This window comes from Lycorma delicatula, chromosome 4, assembly GCF_047948215.1.
Source record: "Lycorma delicatula isolate Av1 chromosome 4, ASM4794821v1, whole genome shotgun sequence".
Classification (NCBI taxonomy): domain Eukaryota; kingdom Metazoa; phylum Arthropoda; class Insecta; order Hemiptera; family Fulgoridae; genus Lycorma; species Lycorma delicatula.
In genome coordinates, this window is record NC_134458.1 from 134,722,810 (window position 1) to 134,744,673 (window position 21,864).

Genomic DNA, 21,864 nt, shown 5'->3' on the forward strand with positions numbered 1-21,864 from the left:
TTGCATTATTATTACTTTTAATTCACATTTTATCATGACCTTATTAATGATAATCAAACTGAGGTCCCAATTTTTTCTTTTTTTCTAGTGGTAGTAAAAGCATCACTGAAAACTAACAACTAAAGTTCAAAATTAAGGAAAATGTCATAGTAGTTAAAAAGTATTAATTTTTAGTTTGGTTTTTTATTAATTAAGTTTGCTTTTTTTCTCTCTTTTGAGTAACTTTTCCTTCAATTTGCTTTCTAAGATCTCTTTTTCGTTGTAATAATGTGGAGATTCTATTTTATCTTCCCTAATGGTGAGTTATCTTCTTAATTAGGTACTGGTTTGTTCAGAAAATAGTGTATGAGAAATGTGTATATCATATGTACTGTAATAGCTTGCTATCCTTTATATTTTACATTTTTAAAATATACACATGAATCAGGGGATACGTCTTTTACTAGGTATGGTTAGAAGGGAAGCCCCAATTTTTTTTGTTTTTGGAAATTGTTAGAATTTTTTTCAGAACTAAACCCTTGTTTATGTTGGCATTGGATCATGAAATGTGCAGGAAGTATGATATTTGCCTTTAAACTGAATATTCTTTTATTGTAAAATTATAAAAGGTATTGATGACAATACCTTAAGGTATAGATGATTTTCACTTTTAATATTTTAGTTCTAGCCAAGTTTTTTCAGATTATGGTTGTTTCTTTTGTTATAGTCCCATATTCTAGTTTTTGTACTTCAGTTGATTTTGAAACAGCTATGTAGTTATGTCTTAACATCTTGATTTTTCTTTGGTCTGTATATTTTTTTGTTTTATTTTTTACTTAATGCTTGTTAATTTTTACTGTAATTTCCTTGTTTTATTTTATAGAATATTGATTTACTCTTAATGTCTTATTAATTTTATTTAAAACCTGTTCTCTTTATTAGGAAGCCTTCCAAGAAATTTTCCAGGTTTAATTATACTCATATAATAGCTAGTTAGTAGTTGGTGAACAAATATGTCCCTTCTGTATCTTGTGCTTAAAACTTAAATAGTTAGTTCTACTATAATAACATTAACACTCACAAATACACTGAAAGCTTTTTCCTGTTATTCAGAAAAGTTTTATTGAAATATATGAATTTTATTTTTATAAAAATAGATAAAATATGCTAATTAAATTCAGTATTTACATTATTCTGTTTATGTGTATATTTTATAAATATTGTTAGTTGTTACAACCCATTCTACCCGTGGACAGCTGTTATTTGTTTTTCTTTCTGTATACAAAGGAGTGCTGAAAAGTTCCTAGCTTTGCCTAGAAAGAATGGAGCCAGAGTTTTGAAATTATCCATTTATTCAATATATTCTCCCCTGAGACTGATAAACATGGTACATCATTGTTGAAGCTTTTCTAGTCCATGTAAATAAAAGTCCTGTGATTGGGTGTGAAACCAGCTCTCAGCAACCTCTTTGACATCTTTAACGTCCTCAAAACGAATTCCCTTCAGGTGTTTCTTCAAGTTTGGAAACAGAAAATAGTCTGAAGGGGCTAAGTCCGATGAATAGGGAGAATGGTTGACCAGTTGGAAGCCCAGGGTTGTCAGTTTGGCAGCCACAAGTTGGACGTGTGCAAAGGTGCATTGTCATGCAACAGAAGAATACCTTTGGCCAACTTCCCTCGATGTTTCTTCTTAATTGCCTCCTTCAACTGGTCCAGCAGGTTAGCATAATATTCTCTAGTTATACTAGATCTCTGAGGCAAATAGTCCACCGATAGAATGCCGTCTTTGGCCCAGAAAATGGACGCCATCACTTTTTAGGCCAATTTCTGGGTGTGGAATCTCTTCAGCTGTGGGGAACCACTTTGGCACCATTCTTTTGTCTGTTCCTTAGTTTCAGAATAATAAATGTGAAGCCAAGTTTCATCCTTAGTCACTAACCTAGCCAAAAAGGCCTCTTAAGCTTCAAAATGGCTTTGGATGTCTCAACTCGTTCTTTCTGCTGATCACAGTTCAAACATTTGGGCACCCACTTTGCTGAAAGCTTGCACAGTCTAGGATAGTGGTAATAATGAAACCAACATGCTCCTTGGAGATGTCCAGTATCTGGGCTATCTTTTTGGTGGATATTTGCTGGTCCTCAAGAATGAGTTCATGGACAGGATTGCATGTTGCAGTGTCAGTTGTGATTTAAGGGCACCCACTGTAGAGCTCATCTTCAACACTGAAATGGCCAGTCTTCAAACGAGATATCCAAGTTTTCACAGTGCTGTAGAAAGCACACTTCTCTCCCAGTGTTTGTGACATCTCAGTGCGAATGTCCTTTGCTGACTTTCCCTGGAAAAACAAAAACATCATGACGACCTGTAACTCCACTGATGAGAAACTTGCTTGAGACTCTGCCATCTCAGCTCTCACTGGCAACAGAATAAATTGTACAAATCCTGGACACCTGATATTTGCACAGTTGCATTCTAAGATTTCAAACTTTCAAATGGGCCCAAAGTTGTTTTTCTATTTCAATCACAAGGCATTAAAGCCAGGAACTATTCGGCACCCCCTCGTAACTCCTAAGATATTAAAAAAATTTTTTTTTTGTTCCATTTTGTGATAAATGATTCTGAATTAATTAAGTTCTAGTGTGATCTTTTGTTAAATCTATATATGTATTAGTAACCACTGTAAACTTTATCATGCCTTTTATAATTTTATAGACTTGTTGTAGTCATAGTGTAATTTTTTTGTGTTTTGTTTGTTTAAGGTACAGTAAAGTTATACATTTTAAGATGGTGTGTTTATTCATTCATGCACCTGTGTGTTATTTTGTATGGTTATGTTAGATTTTATTTTTCTGTAATGTAGAGTTGTAAAGGTTTAGGAGACTGTTTGTATGTACATTGATAAACATTATGTAGCATGTTTGGGGTAAGCCTTATTTAATGGATAAAATTTCATGTGACAATACAATCCAAGTATATTTTAAAAAGGAGCTTCCTTACCATGTTAGAACTAAATAAAATCGCATTGATTGTCCTATGTTTAGTGTTATGTCATTTTTAATATTTTGTTCAACATTTTGTCAAGAGAATCTTTTTTTTAGTATAGTGTTGACATTCATACAGTCATGACTGTATTATTTTAATTTTTGACTTATTATAATATCTTTTTAATCTCCTGATGATGGTTTGAAAAAACAGAAGATCTTGAGAAAATACATCTTTTTTGCTGGTAAGATAGTTAAAAAAATTTTTGAATTATCTTTTATTATTAAAATATATCAGCAGAAACCATGTTTAAGAAATTTATTTTTGTTAAACTTTATTTTTATCGATTAACAGAACAACTAAGTTTACTGTTATTCATTTCGTTGCTTATATATGATAATGATATACATTGCATCTTTTGTATTAAAGATTTTTCATGTAATTTTTTAATTTTAATTGAAATAAGATATTTTGTGGGGAGAATATTTTTTTATTCATTTATAACTTTACTTCATGCTGTGAAATCAATAAAGAGGAGTGATTGTGGTGTTCACTTACAGTTTTCAACATAATAACTTTTGCTTGCAATAAAATCCAAGCACTACTTTCCTTTGTTTCCAGGTTTAACTTATAATGATATACATTGTTTTTCTTGTTTCCAAGCCCTCTTATTTAGTCTTTAACATGCTTATGAGTAGATTTTTTTTCATTTATATTTTTTACCCTGTTCCTCTTTCTCTCTATGAATCATGAGACTTTGCCGTTGGTGAGGGGGCCTGAGTGGTCAGTGATACAGAGTAGCTGGATCGAAGGTGCAACCATATCAGAGAGGTATCTGTTGAGAGCCAGGCTAAGGAAGGATTCCTGAAAGAGGGCAGCAGCTCTTTCAGTAGTTGTTAAGGGCGTAAGTTAGGACGACTTAAACAGCCATATCAACATCACTCAGTCTTCTGAGTACTGTGCAGCTGAAAGCAATGGAAAATTACAGCTGCTTTTGTTTCCTAGAAAATGTAGCTCTCTGCATTTTTATATAGCAATGATGGAGGTGCCTTCCTTGGTAAAATATTTCAGAGGTAACTATTCCCCCGTTCGGATCTCTGGGTGGAGACTACTAAGGAAGGGGTCACCAGAAAATTAAAAAATAACATTCTACGAGTCGGAGCGTGGAATGTTAGAAGTCTAAAAAAAATTGGTAGGTTAGAAAATTTAAAGAGGGAAATGGATAGGATAAATGTAGATGTAGTAGGAATTAGTGAGGTTCGGTGGGAAGAGGAACACTACTTCGGTGGGAAGAGGATTACTTTTGGTCAGGTGATTTTAGAATAATTAACTCAGCCTCAGATAATGGGCAGGCAGGAATAGCTTTCGTAATTAACAAGAAGATAGCGAAGAGAGTAGAGTATTTCAAAATGCATAGCGATAGAATCATTGTAATAAGGATAAAAGCAAACCTAAACCAACAACGATTGTTAACGTCTATATGCCTACAAGCGCCCATGATGATGATGATGATGAGGTAGAGTGTGTATAAGAAGAAATTGATGAAGCAATTAAACACATAAAAGGAGAAGAAAATTTAATAATAGTTAGAGATTGGAATGCAAGCATTGGAAAAGGCAAGGAAGGAAATATAATGGGTGAATACGGACTGGGCAAAAGGAATGAAAGAGGGGACTGACTTATAGAGTTTTGCATGAAGTATAATTTAGTAATTGCCAACACCCAGTTTAAAAATCATATTAGAAGAATATACACTTGGAAAAAGCCAGGCGATACTGCAAGGTATGAGATAGATTACATTATGGTTAAGCAAAGATTTAGAAATCAACTTGTTGACTGCAAAACTTACCCTGGAGCAGACATTAATAGCGACCATAATTTGGTGATAATGAAATGTAGATTGGGGTTTAAAAACCTGAAGAAAAGATGTCAGATGAATCGGTGGAATCAAGAGAAGCTTGAGGAAGAGGAGGTAAAGAATATTTTTGAGGAGGACATCGCAAGAGGTCTGAGTAAAAAAGATAAGGTAGAAAATGTAGAAGAAGAATGGGAGAATGTTAAAAAGGAAATTCTTGAATCAGCAGAAGCAAACTTAGGTGGAATAAAGAGAACCGGTAGAAAACCGTGGGTTTCAGACGATATATTGCAGCTGATGGATGAACGTAGAAAATATAAGAATGCTAATGATGAAGAAAGTAAAAGGAACTATCGGCAATTAAGAAATACTATAAACAGGAAGTGCAAACTAGTGAAAGAAGAGTCGATTAAAGAAAAGTGTTCAGAAGTGGAAAGAGAAATGAACATTGGCAAAATAGACGGAGCATACAGGAAAGTTAAGGAAAATTTTGGGGTACATAAGTTAAAATCCAATAATGTGTTAAACAAAGATGGTACAACGATTTATATATGAAAGGTAAAGTGGATAGGTGGGTGGAATATATGGAATACTTATATTGAGGAAATGAATCAGAAAATGGTGTTATAGAGGAGGAAGAGGAAGTCGAACAGGATGAAAGGGGAGAAACAATACTGAGATCTGAATTTAAAAGATTGGAATGGCAGAAAGGCTCCTGGAATAGACAGAATACCTGCAGAATTACTGCGCAATGCAGGTGAGGAAGCGATTGATAGATTATACAAACTGGTGTGTAATATTTATTGAAAAGGGGAAGTTCCCTCAGACTTCAAAAAAAGTGCTAGTCATGATACCAAAGAAAGAAGGAGCAGATAAATGTGAAGAATACAGAATAATTAGTTTAACTAGTCATGAATCAAAAATCTTAACTAGAATTCTGTACAGAAGAATTGAGAGGAGAATGGAAGAAGGGTTAGGAGAAGACCAATTTGGTTTCAGGAAAAGTATAGGGACAAGAGAAGCAATTTTAGGCCTCAGATTAATAGTAGAAGGAAGATTAAAGAAAAACATACCAACATTCTTGGCATTTATAGACCTAGAAAAGGCATTTGATAACGTAGACTGGAATAAATGTTCAGCATTTTAAAAAAAATTACGGTTCAAATACAGAGATAGAAGAACAATTGCTAGCATTTACAGGAACCAAACAGCAACAGTAATAATTGAAGAACATAAGAAAGAAGTCGTAATAAGAAAGGGAGTCCGACAAGGATGTCCTCTATCCCCATTACTGTTTAATCTTTACATAGAACTAGCAGTTAATGATATTAAAGAACAATTTAGATTCGTAGTGACAGTACAAGGTGAAAAGATAAAGATGCTACGATTTGCTGATGATATAGTAATTCTAGCCGAGAGTAAAAATGATTTAGAAGAAACAATGAATGCCATGGATGAAGTCCTACGCAAGAACTACCGCATGAAAATAAACAAGAACAAAATGAAAATAATGAAATGTAGTAGAAATAACAAAGATGGACCACTGAATGTGAAAATAGGAGGAGAAAAGATTATGGAGGTAGAAGAATTTTGTTATTTGGGAAGTAGAATTACTAAAGATGGACGAAGCAGGAGCGATATAAAATGCTGAATACCACAGGCGAAACCAGCTTTCAGTCAGAAGTATAATTTGTTTACATCAAAAATTAATTTAAATGTCAGGAAAAGATTTTTGAAAGTATATGTTTGGAGTGTCGCTTTATATGGAAGTGAAACTTGGGTGATCGGAGTATCTTATAAGAAAAGATTAGAAGCTTTTGAAATGTGGTGCTATAGGAGAATGTTAAAAATCAGATGGGTGGATAAATTGACAAAGGAAACGTGTTGCGGCAAATAGGTGAAGAAAGAAGCATTTGGAAAAATATAGCTAAAAGAAGAGACAAACTTATAGGCCAGATATTAAGGCATTGGAAGGACAGGTAGAAGTAAAAAATTGTGTAGGCAGGCAACGTTTGGAATATGTAAAACAAATTGTTAGGGATGTAGAATGTAGGGGGTATACCGAAATGAAACGACTAGCACTAGATAGAGAATCTTGGAGAGCTGCATCAAACCAGTCAAATGACTGAAGACAAAAAAAACCCCGTTCCTTTACATCCTTTGCAAATTAAGTTATTGATCTTTACTTCAGATAAGATAATAACCAATTTCATTATCATCATTGAATTATCTTATTTGTTTATTGATCTAATAATAAATTTTCATTAGATAATTTTGATGTTAATAAGCTGTAAGTTAGGTTTATACTTTATAAGCCAGAGCCTTGGACTCTGTGACATTGTCAGGTATGCTGATAAATATCCTCACTTTTATGATGCATATGCCATGTAAATTAACATAAATGTGCATCTGTACAGTTCTTTGCTTGTGCCATAGTGTTTGTTGTTATATTTTAATTAGTACACCATACATGGGCGCTAGTGTTTAGATCTGAAAATTATATAAAGTAAGATGGTTGTAGTTATATAATAAAATCTGAACTGTCTTTATTACTAGCTGTTGATAATGTAAAATGTGATGGTACTCTCTTGAAGTAATTGTAAATTGTACATTATTTATGTTTCAAAATATCACATCTACATGCATACATTGAATCAGTTGAAATATTAAATAGGACAATAATTTGTCACGGTAGGTAGTTAATGGCAGATAAGTTTGAAGTAAACTTCAATCACTTAATTTTGATTAGTAACCTGGAATAGCCTATTTTTTCTTTTTTTGTTTAGCCTCCTAAACCATTGTAAGATATTACTTCAGAGGATGAATGAAGATGATATGTATGAATGTAAATGAAGTGAAGTCTTGTACAGTCTCAGGTTGATCATTCCTGAGATGTGTGGTTAATTGAAACCCAACCACCTAAGAACACCAGTATCCACGATCTAGTATTCAAATCCGTATAAAAGTAACTGCCTTTACTAGGATTTGAACTTCAGAACTCTTGACTTTGAAATCAGCTGATATGCGATCAATTCTAGACCAGAACTCGATCGGTTCTATGCCAACCCACTAGACCAACCCAGTGGGTTGTAATAGCCTATTAATTTATATTTTCTTCTATTAAACTTTTTTTCAGTTTTTGATGCATTCTAATCACAGCTATTTTATGGTTTAATTGACTATTATAATTTTTATCAAGTGATTTTATTGATAAAATGACAGAAGGCTACTAATACTTAGCATTGTTTTTGAAACGATCTGTCTTTTTCAGTTATTATGCTATGTGTGTTGTTTCTAATGGAGAAACATCCCCCGAATGGATCAAATGTAATTTCTAATAAATATTATTATCGTTTTATCTAAACGTATAAGTGAAAAATATAATGATGTATTGTGAAAAGAATTGTAGGAGGTATATTTTTTTTAGTTAGTTATATTGTAATTGCACAAAACCTTTTCATTTTTGCATTATGATGTGGTGTTGAATCTACAATTTATACAGATGTAAGTGATGATTCTGGTAGATTTAATGTGGTGGAAAGTGACAGCTGAATTGAATGGAAGTGAACATGTGTTAATAAAAATCTAAAAATAATCAGGGAGTATATTTATATTTATTTATATAGTAAAAATTATACAAAAATGAAAATTCTAAAAATTGAATCACATTACTGTAATTAAATATAAAATATTTTAGTGTTCTGACAGATTTCTTTATTTAAAAATTGTACTCTTTCATTTGGGGTTAGTTCCATAAAATGTGTTTATATTTTGTAATTTTCATAAAATTTATGCAAAAAATAAATGTTAATTACAATAAAAATGAAATATAGTATCATTTATATAAATAATATAATTTCAGTTTATGTCACTACATTGGTTGAGTACTTTGTACGAGATTGTGGTCTACTTTGTGCGAGATCAGTGGCCAATCCTAAACAAACAAATTTTTGTACGCAAAGGGGGAAAAGATTGAAAAACAGTCATGACAGGTAACATTAAAATGAATCCCTTTCATTCACATCATCTTTTTGTCTTATGCTATATTAAATCAAGTCATAAAAATAGCATCAAAATTCACCTAAGGTCCCTTATTGTTTTTCGATAAAGGAATTCGTGGATGGTCATAGTTATAGAAATCTGAATCCTTACACAGTTTGATGTATGACTGTTCATTTATTTGATGTTTGTTTTTTCTATGATTTTAAGTTAAGCTATGGCCTTTTTTCCAAAAAAATATGTTTAATCTTTTTTTAAATTTTGAAATGTAATTTATTTTTTTATAGTTACCTGTTTAATGTAGTTAAATATTTATGAGCAACAGTGTATCGATTGTGATAAGATTAATTACAACCCAACCACAATTTACTCATTCAAAGTAGTCTTTATCATACTCGTATAATGTTTTGTACTGATTGAATAAGTCCTACAAAATGATGTCCTTTATATACTGCCACCTACCATCCTGATTGGAGCCTCTGTAGCTATTTCATTTGATAGTCTTGTCCTTGTTATTTTTAACAAGGACATCATCCAGAGGTGGATCAACAGTGGATCACTGTTTACCGATCACGTCAAGATGAGCACTGTTGCAATACAATTATTAAAAAAAAATTTTAACTCCAAAAAGTTCTGGAAGTTTATTTACTAGTATAACTGTTAGAAAATCAGTTATTTATTTATTATCTATTTAGTTTGTGATATAATACACAATAGCAAAAAGTACTAATTATAATATTAACCAGTACTTTAAAAGTTACATTTATTATATCGATAACGTAGCAATAAGTCATTCAGGTACTTTTTATAATTGTATTTTTATATTCTTTTTTATCATAATTATTAATTGTATTTATTGTTGTTTCTGCATTGTAATATAGTAATAATATTTATTGCTGATTTGTATATTTAATTTTATTGAGATTGCTAGATGACATTAGTAGGTTTAGTCATAGAAAAGCAATAGTATGATACGTAATTCAATAAATTTTGGCGTAAAATGTTAAGCGAATCAGTCTTAAGGCTGTAGGAATTTAAATGAAAAAAATAAGTGATTAATTTTAACAAAAGAAAGTATAAAAAGTAGTTTTGTTAGTGGAAATTTTTTAAACATTTATTTAGATGTGTCTGTCATCATATATAAACCAAACTTACTGCTCAAGTCACCTACCTTATTGCGTCTGAATCTGTGATGACAAAGATGTGTTTTGTTTTTGTTACATTACATTTTTTTTTATTTTTAAATGAAAACTTTTTTTTTTTAGTGAAAAAAGTTCTTGTGTAGAAAATTTGTTACTCTTCTCTGCAACAGGTTTAGTACTTACATCATACAGAATCATGAGGGGTTGATGTAAGAAAAGGTATAGTACCTGTTATCATTTTCGGATTCTGCATATCATAATGAACAAAAAATATTTTATTAAATGGCGAGGTTTTTTCATTTTCTGTTGAATATTATAAGGTTATTTTAAGTAAGAAGAAAACAATTGTTTTATCGCATTTGATTTTAAAACTTGTTTAGAAATCAGGACCGGAAGAATCTTTTTTAAAGTAAATTACATAATTTATAATAAAAAAAGTTCCCTTTTCCGTTTCTTTACTTTGTTACATACATTCCTTATCTGGTTTACATTTATTTATACCCTAACGTATTGCTATCAAACGATTAAATATAAGTTAATGTTAATTGTTTAAAGTTTTTTGTTTTATGACCGTGAAACACAGATCTTTGAAAACAAAATTATTTTGTCTGTTGTGAGAATTAACTGTATCGTACGTAAAACGAATAGTATATGTGTTTTTGATTTTTAAAGTTGGTAATGCTATTCAATGATACTCTTCTCGTTTAATACGTCCTTCTTTGCTCCCGCTCAGTCAGGTTTTAATACGCTTTGCTATAGAACTTTCACTACATTTTTTCCTCAATTGCCTACAGTATTGTGACTAGTGAACTATTTGTGATTTACGAACGACCTCGGTGGTTTATTTCCATGTTTAGCTGTTAAACGTCTACTATCCTTTCGCTTTCTATAAGGTTTGACACTTTTTTTATAACTAATGTAACTTAATTTCTTTTTAATTTGTAATATTTCTTCTTGTTTTTGATTTTGAAAACATCATATTTTTATTAGTTATAAAAAAATTATATTTAGACCTATTTAAAAAAAAGGCTCATCTTTCTTCATGATGTTTTGGTTTATTTCTTTTTTGAGTTCTTTGATAATGGAATATTTTCCGCGGAAATATATGAGTGTTTAAAATTTTTTATGTATTGTTACATCTGATCTATCTAATTAGTGAAATATATATATTTCACTAATTAGAAATTATATATATAAAATATATATATATTTAATATATATATATATATTAAATTATATATATAATTTAATACTGTACAGTAAATGTAGGATAATGTAAATTATGGAGGTTTTTCATATATCTTTGAGATTACTCACCGAATTTTGATAATTCAATTTTCTTTAATAAATCATTTCTTGCTGATAACTTAAAAAAAAGTTTTATAAATGAGAAAAAAGCGTTTAAAGTGCATGAAAATGTTTTTTTTTTTAGATTCCTAACAAATTATTATTACGGATTTATATTTGATATATTTTATATCACCTATCTGTATCATGAAAATTCTTTAAAAAATGAAACTGACATTTTTCTGCGAATACCAACTGTTTATTTCCCCTTTACAAAATTTATCTACTTTGCTGTTTGACGTATTATATAGTATGATGAAATTTTAGTTATTTTATGCATATATTTTTATTGCATTGTGACTCGTGTAATTCCTATTAATATTTATTTACCCGGTTACGGTACCTCATTCATTCGTCGTAACGCGTCTATAATTTTATTATTGTGTTTTATATAGTTTTTCGTATTGCTTATTGTGCGTGATTTTGTGTATAAATCCCCCCCCCCTCCATGTCGTATTTTATGATTATTATTATTGTTATTTTGTAAGAACAATTTTTATTATGCGTGTAATATGTGTATATTTGAATTCAGGTTTTAGAGTCATCGTTTATCAAATAATTTCATATGAATATTAATTCCATATTTTACAACATTTTCTGATGGAATAGTTTATTTTATATTATTTTCTTTTTTTTCTGTTTAATATCTCTTCTCTCTTTACTGTGTTTCTCTAAATATCTCTCTCATTAAATAAATAATTATTTTATTCAGATCAGTATTTAATTTAATATATTCAATATAACTTCAGAGAGAAATAAGGGTATTATTGCACAAATAAAAAACGTACTACTCCAATAGTTTTATTAAAGAATCAAGGAAAAACGTGGGAGACTTTTATCAAAGAAGCATTATAGAATTAATAATTAAAATGAAAAAATAAAATTGTTATAGTTATGTAAAAAAATAAATCAGTTCATAATTAAATAAGATTTTTTAAAACATCTTTAAAATATTGAGATTGTTTGAGTATTATTTTTAACGTTAAACAAAATAAAATCTTTTATTGAATTAATTAAAAATTAATACTGCCATAAATCAGTCATCAGAGAAATAGGTTATTGTAAAGAAAATACCTAAATTCAATTGCAAATTAACTAGTGGGAAGATCTTTTAAACGGGTCATAATGTATTCAAGCTGGTAACAGAAAGTTATCAAAGACTCTTTCTAATAGATCAAAATCCTGTATTATGCGAAAGTGCTTTTTTGTTTCTTTTATTATTAGTATTTACTTTATCAACGAATAGATTAGCATTTAATAACCTAAGATTGTAGAATATTAGTAAATAAATGAATCAGAAAAGCCACGAATCGAGGACAATATTTTAGGATTCCACGTTCCGCTCTCTTGCAATGAGGACTTAATGGGTGTTTTTATCGAAAAATGAAGTTTGTTCATTGCAGATAAAGTATAACTTTAATCATCCTAAAGCAGCTCTCTGATACTGTACTAATTTTAAATTTGTAAGAAGTACCGATGTAAATTGAACGCATTGAAAAAAGAAGCAAGAAAAAATGTGAAAAACGTTTTTTCGTTACTTATCTTTTTTAAAAAAAGTATGTTAAATAATTGGGAAATAGTTGTAGAAACGTTTTCGTTAAACTGTCTGGAAGGTTTATATTTTAAAGGCTGTTTTTTTAGTAATTTTTTAATAAAATCTTGAAAAAAACATTCACTCTAATAATAATTTATAAAATGACAAAAAAATCAGCTCTGACTTCCTGTTTCGAGACGTATCGGGGAAATGTTATTTTCATCATCACATGTAAGTTTTTAAATATTTTTTAGTTTTACTCATTTTTACTTCAATTAATTTGGATCACCATACAAAATGTTACATTTTGTTTCCAAATAATTGTTAATTATGGCTTTTGTATTAATTTAAAACGAAGGCAAAATTTTTCGCATTGACAAATTTTTCTCTTTTGTTAGTTTTTAGTCTTTTTAATATTGTATTTAGTTTTAATATTGTAAAGCGCTACATATATTGATGTTTTTAAGTTATCATTTTTTCAGTACTAACTTGAAACTCTGAAAAACGTTTTTAAAATAAAATATTTCGTTTAAGGTGCTATTAAGTCGGAGATACCGGGTGAAAAACTTTCAACAGAACCGTTACAAACTTAAACATAGTTGCGATATGTAATATTTTATAATGAAATGAAATAAGTAAACATGCATTAAATTAAATTCTGTATTTGTATTAGCAAACGTTTACGTATTTTTACAAAATATGTTTGTTTATATAGTTACAAAAGATTTTATAAAGTGCATCCTCTTAAAAGAAGCCCTTTTATGCTGGAGTGATCATACTGAGAATCGCCTGACAAAAATGTTGTCAGTGCCTCGATTTCATGTTTAATGTTGTTCTTTAGTTCATCGATAGTGTGGGGATTTAATTCATAAACTCTATCCTTCAAATTGCGCCCTTTCTTTCTTTCCTGTTTAGCCTCCGGTAACTACCGTTTAGATAATTCTTCAGAGGATGAATGAGGATGATATGTATGAGTGTAAATGAAGTTTAGTCTTGTACATTCTCAGTTCGACCATTCCTGAGGAGATGTGTGGTTAATTGAAACCCAACCACCAAAGAACACCGGTATCCACGATCTAGTATTAAAATCCATGTAACAATAACTGGGTTTACTAGGACTTGAACGCTGTAACTCTCGACTTCCAAATCAGCTAATTTGGGAAGACGCGTTAACCACTGGACCAACCCGGTGGGTTTCAAATTGCGCCCAAAAGAAAGTAACCAAACTAAACAAATGTGGGGAACGCAGTGACCACCGCTTTCTACTGACAATTCGTTTTATAAAAGACGCTGAGTTCATTCTAGTTAATCGTTTGATGTGTAACATGTTATCTTGTTGGAAGAAGCCATATTATTTTTCAGATTTGTTAACTGAGGGTAGAATTCTTCGTAAATTGTACGGTACCACTTCTGTATTGACAGTCCAATCAAAAAATATTGATCCCGTTTTACGATTTCCAGAAACAGCACACCGTACATCGATTTCTTACCGTGAAGTGGACGGTCAGACACATGTTGAGGATTTTCATACATCCTACACCTGGTGTGCGAATTGACATGTCCAGATAAATGAAACCATGTTTCTTCTAACATGAAATATAGCATCGGGTCTATCTACCAATCGAGAGTGTTTTTGAGAAACCAATCGCAATAATTACGAAATTTCGGCTTTTTTCTCTTAAGTTGTTGCACAGTTGTTAACCAACACGGTTTCAAATTTAAATCATGAAGTATCTTTCAGCAGATGTGTGTTCAATATTATTTTGTTTTCATAACTTACGAATAAATTTTTTCGGATTGGCAGACATTTTTTAAATATCGGCTTTGGTCTCAGGAGCCTTAACGGAAGGTTGCTTATTTATTTCGTTTTGCGTTTGAAACCTACGTTTCACCCCATTTTTAACCAGATCTTGTTTGCTGCTCTTTGCTGGGATACTAATATTCGGAAGTTTTCCGCGAGTATTTGATGCGTTTCTCGAAAAGATCCAGAACGCACCTAAGCTTCCACTATAGCAACCCCATTTCCTCGATCGAATAAGGCATTTTAGAAAAAACAACTGCAAAGAACGAAACTATTTTGTAATGAATTATGAACAGTACACAATTTAACAGTGATAACATACACAACCTACAGTGGCGCTAGTAGTAATAGTAGTGTTAAAGATGACTTCAAATAATTGCAGAAAAAAGATAAACTTTTGAAGATTTAGAAACCACAATCCGAAAAAGGTGACTGAAATTTGTTGGACATACGATTCGAATGGATTCAGGTAGATTGAAGCTTTTTAATAAATTTTGGAAACGTTACACTTCGCCACCATACATAAAACAAGTAAAGGAAGATCTACATAAAGCAAATATTGAAATTAAAGATTGTCAATATAGGAAAAGATTTAGAGAAAAAAATCAACAGAATAGAAGTTCTTGAGAATGGAAAAAAAGAGAAGGATGAAAAACACATCATAGTGTGAAAGAATGAAAGATTAGAGGAGAAAAAGGAAAAATCGGAACAGAAGGAATTGAAGTGTTATTTACGTGGTTCTCTGCAGGCCTGTTCGAAAAAACTAACCTTTTTATTTAGCTTATCTTTTTCAGCTGAATTTCTATTTTGTAAATAAATAATTTATTATTATGCTGTGTTTTTAGAAAATAATTTTACGGTGTGAAAATAATATAATAGTTGGATTTTTTCCGATATGATTTCGCGTAAACATTTAGTTACAAATTTGTGATTAAGTACGGTAGATTTAATGAAATATATTCCATAATTTGATTTTCTTATGAAGTTAATATTTAACTTTTTGTTTGATTGTTACATTAGGTTGTATAGATTAAACTATTTCTAAACTTGTTTGGTTGTGAAAATACATGTACCGCAAATGATTTCAATTAAGTTTATCGCATGTTATTAAATAATACGTTTGTGATCATGTCTGTGTAGATAACGACGTTATTTAACTGGGTTTTTTCTTAATAGGTTACGTAATTCATAATACAAGTGAATTTCACGTTTAATTTAAGCCTTAAGTTATATTTTTGTTGTAATAAAAGATTATTTTAAATACAATGTATTCTAGTTATTACGTACATGATTTTTTTTTGTTTTGTTAGGTTCTTTGTAAATAAGCTGTAAGTTCATATTTCTATCCGTATTTATTTGTTTAACGATGCGTAAACTTAATGTAACTTATTATTATAGACTTATTTGTTTGGTGAAGTTTCTAAACTTTCACCCGAAAGGTTCTGGGCTTGAATCTCGGTCAAGTCTGACATTTTTCATACGTTATTAAATTCATTTCACTCATCGTCATCATTGTAAAAAGAAAAGTAACAGTATCAGTCTATAGTTACTTGGGGATTAATTAAATAATTTTAGGTCCGTAGATTATATAAGTGAATAATATTTTGTAATCTATACACAGTCGATAACGAAAAGTCAAAGATATTTAATACCCTACATACATAACGTTATCAAGAAATTAATTATTTAGTCAATTTTTGTAAATTGGTATTAAAAAAAAATAAAACATTTTGGGTATGCTATTTATAATGTTAGAACAGTGTTACCTGCTTATATTTTTGATCGCCTTTTTTATCCAGATCGAAAACACTTTCAGTGTTGCTTCTAAAATGATGGAAGTGTAGTTGTGATGTTTATTTTTAATTCATCAAGTGTAAAGGGTACTGGGTACGGGTGTATTTTTGACAACAAAAAAAAAGACAGGAATAGAAAGGTCTTCAGATCTTGAGTGACACAAACTGCTAGAAATTATTCGGCCCCTTTAAAAAAAATCATGCCACACTTGACAAACTACAGTTGAATTTGTTTTACGGATTATTGCCGTCCATCTAACTTTTATAATAGTTTTTGAAAATTTTTTGATAAAATTAAAATGTCACTGTTTTTGTGGAGAAAATAAAGTATAATTCTTTTACAAGATACAAAACTCCGATTTTTTTATTGTTTGTCGAACAAGTCTCTGGTGGCGTGGTTGTTTAGCACCAGTTTGGATAAACATAAAAGGCTTTTCGATATTTCGCATACGATTGGAATTTTTTTATAACTGAATGATAAAACCCCCGGAGGCATGTTGAAGCCATCTCTGTGTAGTGTAGAGTTAACGGAGACACCTTAGCTAGCGATTGTGTATTTATGTTTTCTATCTTTGTTACATCTTTCGATATTCATTCAAAAAATTCCTTTTAGCTATATAGATTGATATTATCCATAAATTTGTTTAGAGTAAAAAAAACTGGTGGGGTATGTTTTCAATCACCCGGTAGCATAACTGAAAAGTTATGATCGAAATATTTATTAATCGTATAGACTGAGTATGCATCAAGATAACCGGATTAATACGGGGGTGTGTTTTTAAAATAACTTACTCTTTTAGAGTACGTTTTGAAATAAAAATAAAACGGACAATTATGAATGAACTTAATTATTTATGCGTATAAGCTACATATTTATTTATCTCTTTACTATATAGCTGCCTTCAACTTCAACATATTTTTCATAGCGTTTCACTAGTGTCTTCATTCCAAGAAATTCCGCCGACGGTGACTTAACTACGCAATAACTCTACTTTTCAATTCGTCGTTATCTCAGAATTTCGTGATACAAGCCACTATTTAAGGCGAAGATAAAGAAAATAGTCACTGGGAGCTAAATCAGGGCTGTAGGGTGGATAATTGAAGAAGATTTTCCATCGTTTTTTTTTCATTCGCCTCAATGTCTGATTTACCGTGTGTGGCTGGTCATCGTCATGCAAAAACAAAATCTTGCGAGATTGCATAACTCTTAAGTTTTTTTTTAAGTTTCGCAGTACGTATCGGCATTCATAGTAGTTCCAAAATCACTAAATTCTGCTAGCAAAACACTCTTTTTGATGCAAAAAACATTTGCTTAAGTTTCTTTACCGAACGTTCTTGTTTGAACTTCTTCGGTTTAGGAGTTGATGAATGCTGCCATCGCATAGTCTTGCATAATGCTGCTTTGTCTTGATGCTCGAATAAGAAATCCAGGTTTCATATCCGCTAAAAGTGCGATCAAACAATTCGTCACCTTCATTTTCGTAACGCCGGAAAAATTCATGCGTTGCAACAAGACGGTTTCCTTGTGTTTGTCGCAATTTTATATAGCCCAGTTTTTCAGCCAAAACTTCATAAATCAAAGATCATGACATATCAGACAACTGCGACACGATTTAACGCTAGTTTTCTCGAAATTTTCGTCAACCTTTTTTCAATCAAATCATTCGTTATCACCGACCCAATTTCACCCATGTAATTTTTTTTTGCCATCAAAAATTGGATTACGTCTCGTACTTCACAATCTGCAAGATCACGAATTATTGTAGCGTTCATTAAAAAACGATGAATATAAACAACTAAATTACCAAACTATTGTTGCTAACAGGTGGCTATTGATTGACATAACTGAGTTACGCAAGCGTCATCTGTTTACATCGCGTATTTAGGCGGCAAATTCAAAACGGATCGTACTCTAAAAACTCGCCTTGTACATAAGGTTAATTTTATACATAAACTGCGAGTAGAATTTTTTCACCAATTATTATTGTAATGTTACTCTTTGTGTTGTCAGCTGACTTGACACCAGAAAAATAATTTAAATTTATAAAAATAAAAACCGACTTCAAAAAATAATAGTACTAAAAAATTACGTTTTTATTTATTAACTAAAGTAAACGTATTTACAGCAGATAACTATTTCTGAAGTTGCTAGCCAGCACAAGTTAGAAAAAACCTATGATCTATATAATACAAATCCAACTTCAAACAATGCAAAATTGGTAATAGACGTTTTACTACTATAAAATCTATAAGATCTACAAAAATATAATTCAACAATAAAATTTGACATGCAAAAATATGATATAAAAATACTTTACAGATGCTTAGGTACGTGTATTACCACATAGTATACACGCCTTAGTGAACTCAAGATGAGATATGATCGTGAGATGCTCACTTTTATACGCTCCTGAGATCCCATTTTACATGTGGGAATCCCGTTTAGCCGCCTAGCGGTTGGTTGAGGTACTAACTGTACGTAATTTTATGTTTAATTTGTGTTGGCTGGTACCGACCTCAAGAATAGTTATTTGTTGTAAATACTTTTAATTTAGTTATTAAATGAAAATATAATTATTTGTAACATTTTAGTACTATTACTAGCTGCAGGGCATGTCTACAGCACGCCTCCACAGCTAGGCCCTCCGAGCGGGTTGCCTTAGCGGGCGGCGTCTCGGAATGGGATGATTAGATGTCCAAAATTGTATACCTAGTTTGTAAAAATTTTTTTTTGAATGATGAAAATTGATAAAACGAAAGTTAACTCTAGAAATTGGTACTAACGACTCGGGATTTTCCGCTAGTGATCGGTACATTCCGGTACCTACTTTTTGGTTATAGTTCATTATTTTATGAAGAAAAACAATCACATAAATAAATAAAAAATATGTAACAAAAGGATTTTAAAACACCACTCTTAAATTAAACGCACTAAAAGGTAAAAAATAATTGTAGGACGGTATCAGAATGGATTTGACAACAAACTTTGATGGTGATATGTAATATTATGTGAAAGTCATAGCTTCAAATAAAAAATGTGATGTTTTTGCCAATTTTTTCTTATGCGTGTTTGCACCCCACTCTTTAGGCCATTCATCACATATAAGAAAAAATTGGCAAAAACATCACATTTTTAATTTGAAGCTATGACTTTCACATAATCTTATATATCGCTATCAAAACTTGTCAAATCCATTCCGAGATACCGTCCTAAAATTATTTTGTACATTTTAGTGCGTTTAATTTAAGAGTGGTGTATTAAAACATTTTTACATATTTTTTGTTTTTTAATTTTTAGTGCATTTAATGTATAAGAATGGTTTTTAGAAAGTTTTTTTTATATATCTTTTATTTTCTATTTTAGTGTTCATAAGTTTATACTTTACAGATCCGCTAGCGCACAGGTTTGAGCGTATTTAGTAAACGATCGAATCGGTACGTTTTACGGTGAGTGAGTGCAATCAAAACAGGACTAAACGATTTAATTTCCGGATAACCAAGATCCGGTCGATCAAGAGTGTACCCGATGAGGTTGACCTGCTCAATGAGTGCTCGCTGCTCGATGAGTTAGCGCTCGACCTGCTGATACTTACGCCGTTTAAATCTTGAAAATCGGACGAGCGGTTGCCGAGATTTTATGGTGGTACCCCATCGCACCCTCTCCCCAATTTCCTAATGGTGCCCCGGTGGCACTTGAAAATATTACCATCCGATGGGTACTACTGGGAGCGAATGAGGTGATTGACGCGGGGATCGACAAATTTTTCAGAGCGCTAGGACCGACCGTTTTCGAGATATTTGCGATTTTCGTTCGAAAATTCGGATCCGGTTAAAAGTACTAGATTTTCCCAATATTTCGATATATTTATATATATCTGTATGTGTGTGCGCGTGCACATATATATAAAACGTCTTCCCAGTCTTTGACAGAATATTTCAACATGGCTGATGTGCATAATTAGGGCCTTTGTATTTCAACGTCAATTTTCTGTCCAGTTTTAATTCGTTCTCTGTCATAATATTTCGTAATTTTCCTTTTTTTTTAGCAGTATTCTGCTACTAATTACTTTTACTTTTGCTACAAATTCTTTTACTTTAGTTTATAAATAAAAAATATAATTATTTGTAACTTTTTAGTACAATTATTTGTTGAAGTCGGTTTTTATTTTTTACTAGCCGTGGCCCGCGACTTCGTCCGCGTGGGATTTATTCACTCGTTACAAATAGTACTTCATTGTGAAAATTGATTCGCAAAAATTAACGACTATATGAAACATAGCTGAAACCCGCGACTTCGTCCGCGTCGGAATCACTTAATTTATTGAATATAGCTGCCCGGCCCGGCTTCGCACGGTTGGTGTACCCATTTAAAAAAATAAGATATTTGTTGCAGTCGTTCAGGGTTTTGGGCCACTTGTTCAACCGTTTCTGCGGTAAAATACACCCTTTGGCCGTTTTCTAAGTGGACGGCTAACTGCAAGACTGTAGGATGTCGCTCGTGAATGGGAAATTCTAAAATTCGCCAAACAGATTCGGATGTACTTATGTACCGGCCATTTACATAGTTTTCCACTTCATCGTTTGGGTTTTTGACGCTAAAAGTAGCTTGGTCAGATCCTTTATTGATATATTTACAAATGTATTTGATGGCTTAAACTGAGTGGCAGTACTCGATATTTATGTGCGCGTTAAACATCCTACACAATAATGGAGAATAAGGGACAATCCACCTATTATCTATATAGAAAGTACTTCCTCTGATATTTAGCGTAGCGCTCTGGCCTCCATTTTCGGCGTCACGACGACGATAAACTGGATATCCGTCCTCTCCGGTTTGGGTAGCGTTGACGAAACGTCGAGGGTACTTTTTTGTGCAGATACCGTTTTTCATACATGGTGCTGTTAAGTTATGCTCTCCGCATGACCGTGCACCATATTTTTAGTCACGATATCGTACAATATCGGGTCGTTTTGTTGGTTGGGCAGTTCCGCAATTATGACACTATCAATTTCGTCTGGCTAGATTTTTCTTTCTAGCCAAAACAGCAAATGACAGTGAGGTAAACCCCGCTTCTGCCACTCCACACTTGCCATGTAACATTTCACTTTGCCGAATATTTCATCTTTTGTGAATAATTTTATGATTTTTTCATCTTTAAATGAAATACCCTTGAAATTATTTTTATTGCCCTAGCCTGTAAACTATTTCTAGAAAGTTGAGATCTTAATCTTTTGGGCATTTTGAAATGATAAAAAAAACTAAATACTACATCAACTAATACTAAATTATTTGCTTACATGTTGAACAGGAATTAGCCTGTATATGAAGTGGTGATTAAAAAATTATAAAAAATTCAAAATATTTTCAAGGAAAAATATTCGATATCGCACACAACCGCTGCGTAGGAAGCCGACCGACCGCGCGAATGAGCC

At 31.6% G+C, this 21,864-nt stretch overlaps 1 protein-coding gene across 3 annotated transcripts in view; it reads left to right on the forward strand.

Annotated features, from left to right (window-relative positions):
• Nucleotides 1-21,864, forward strand: part of LOC142323888 (ileal sodium/bile acid cotransporter-like) — a 107,679-nt gene that overhangs the window by 1,382 nt on the left and 84,433 nt on the right. Inside the window, exon 1 of one of the 3 annotated variants that reach the window (XM_075364210.1) lies at nucleotides 8,786-8,807. The exons of 1 other annotated variant lie outside the window; for it this stretch is intronic. In XM_075364210.1, the coding sequence (XP_075220325.1) occupies nucleotides 8,801-8,807 (7 nt within the window). In that variant the 5' untranslated portion in view covers nucleotides 8,786-8,800. Of the gene's footprint in view, nucleotides 1-8,785; nucleotides 8,808-10,679; nucleotides 10,850-21,864 lie in introns of those variants that run through there. One more of the 3 variants, XM_075364213.1, reaches the window with a different exon arrangement.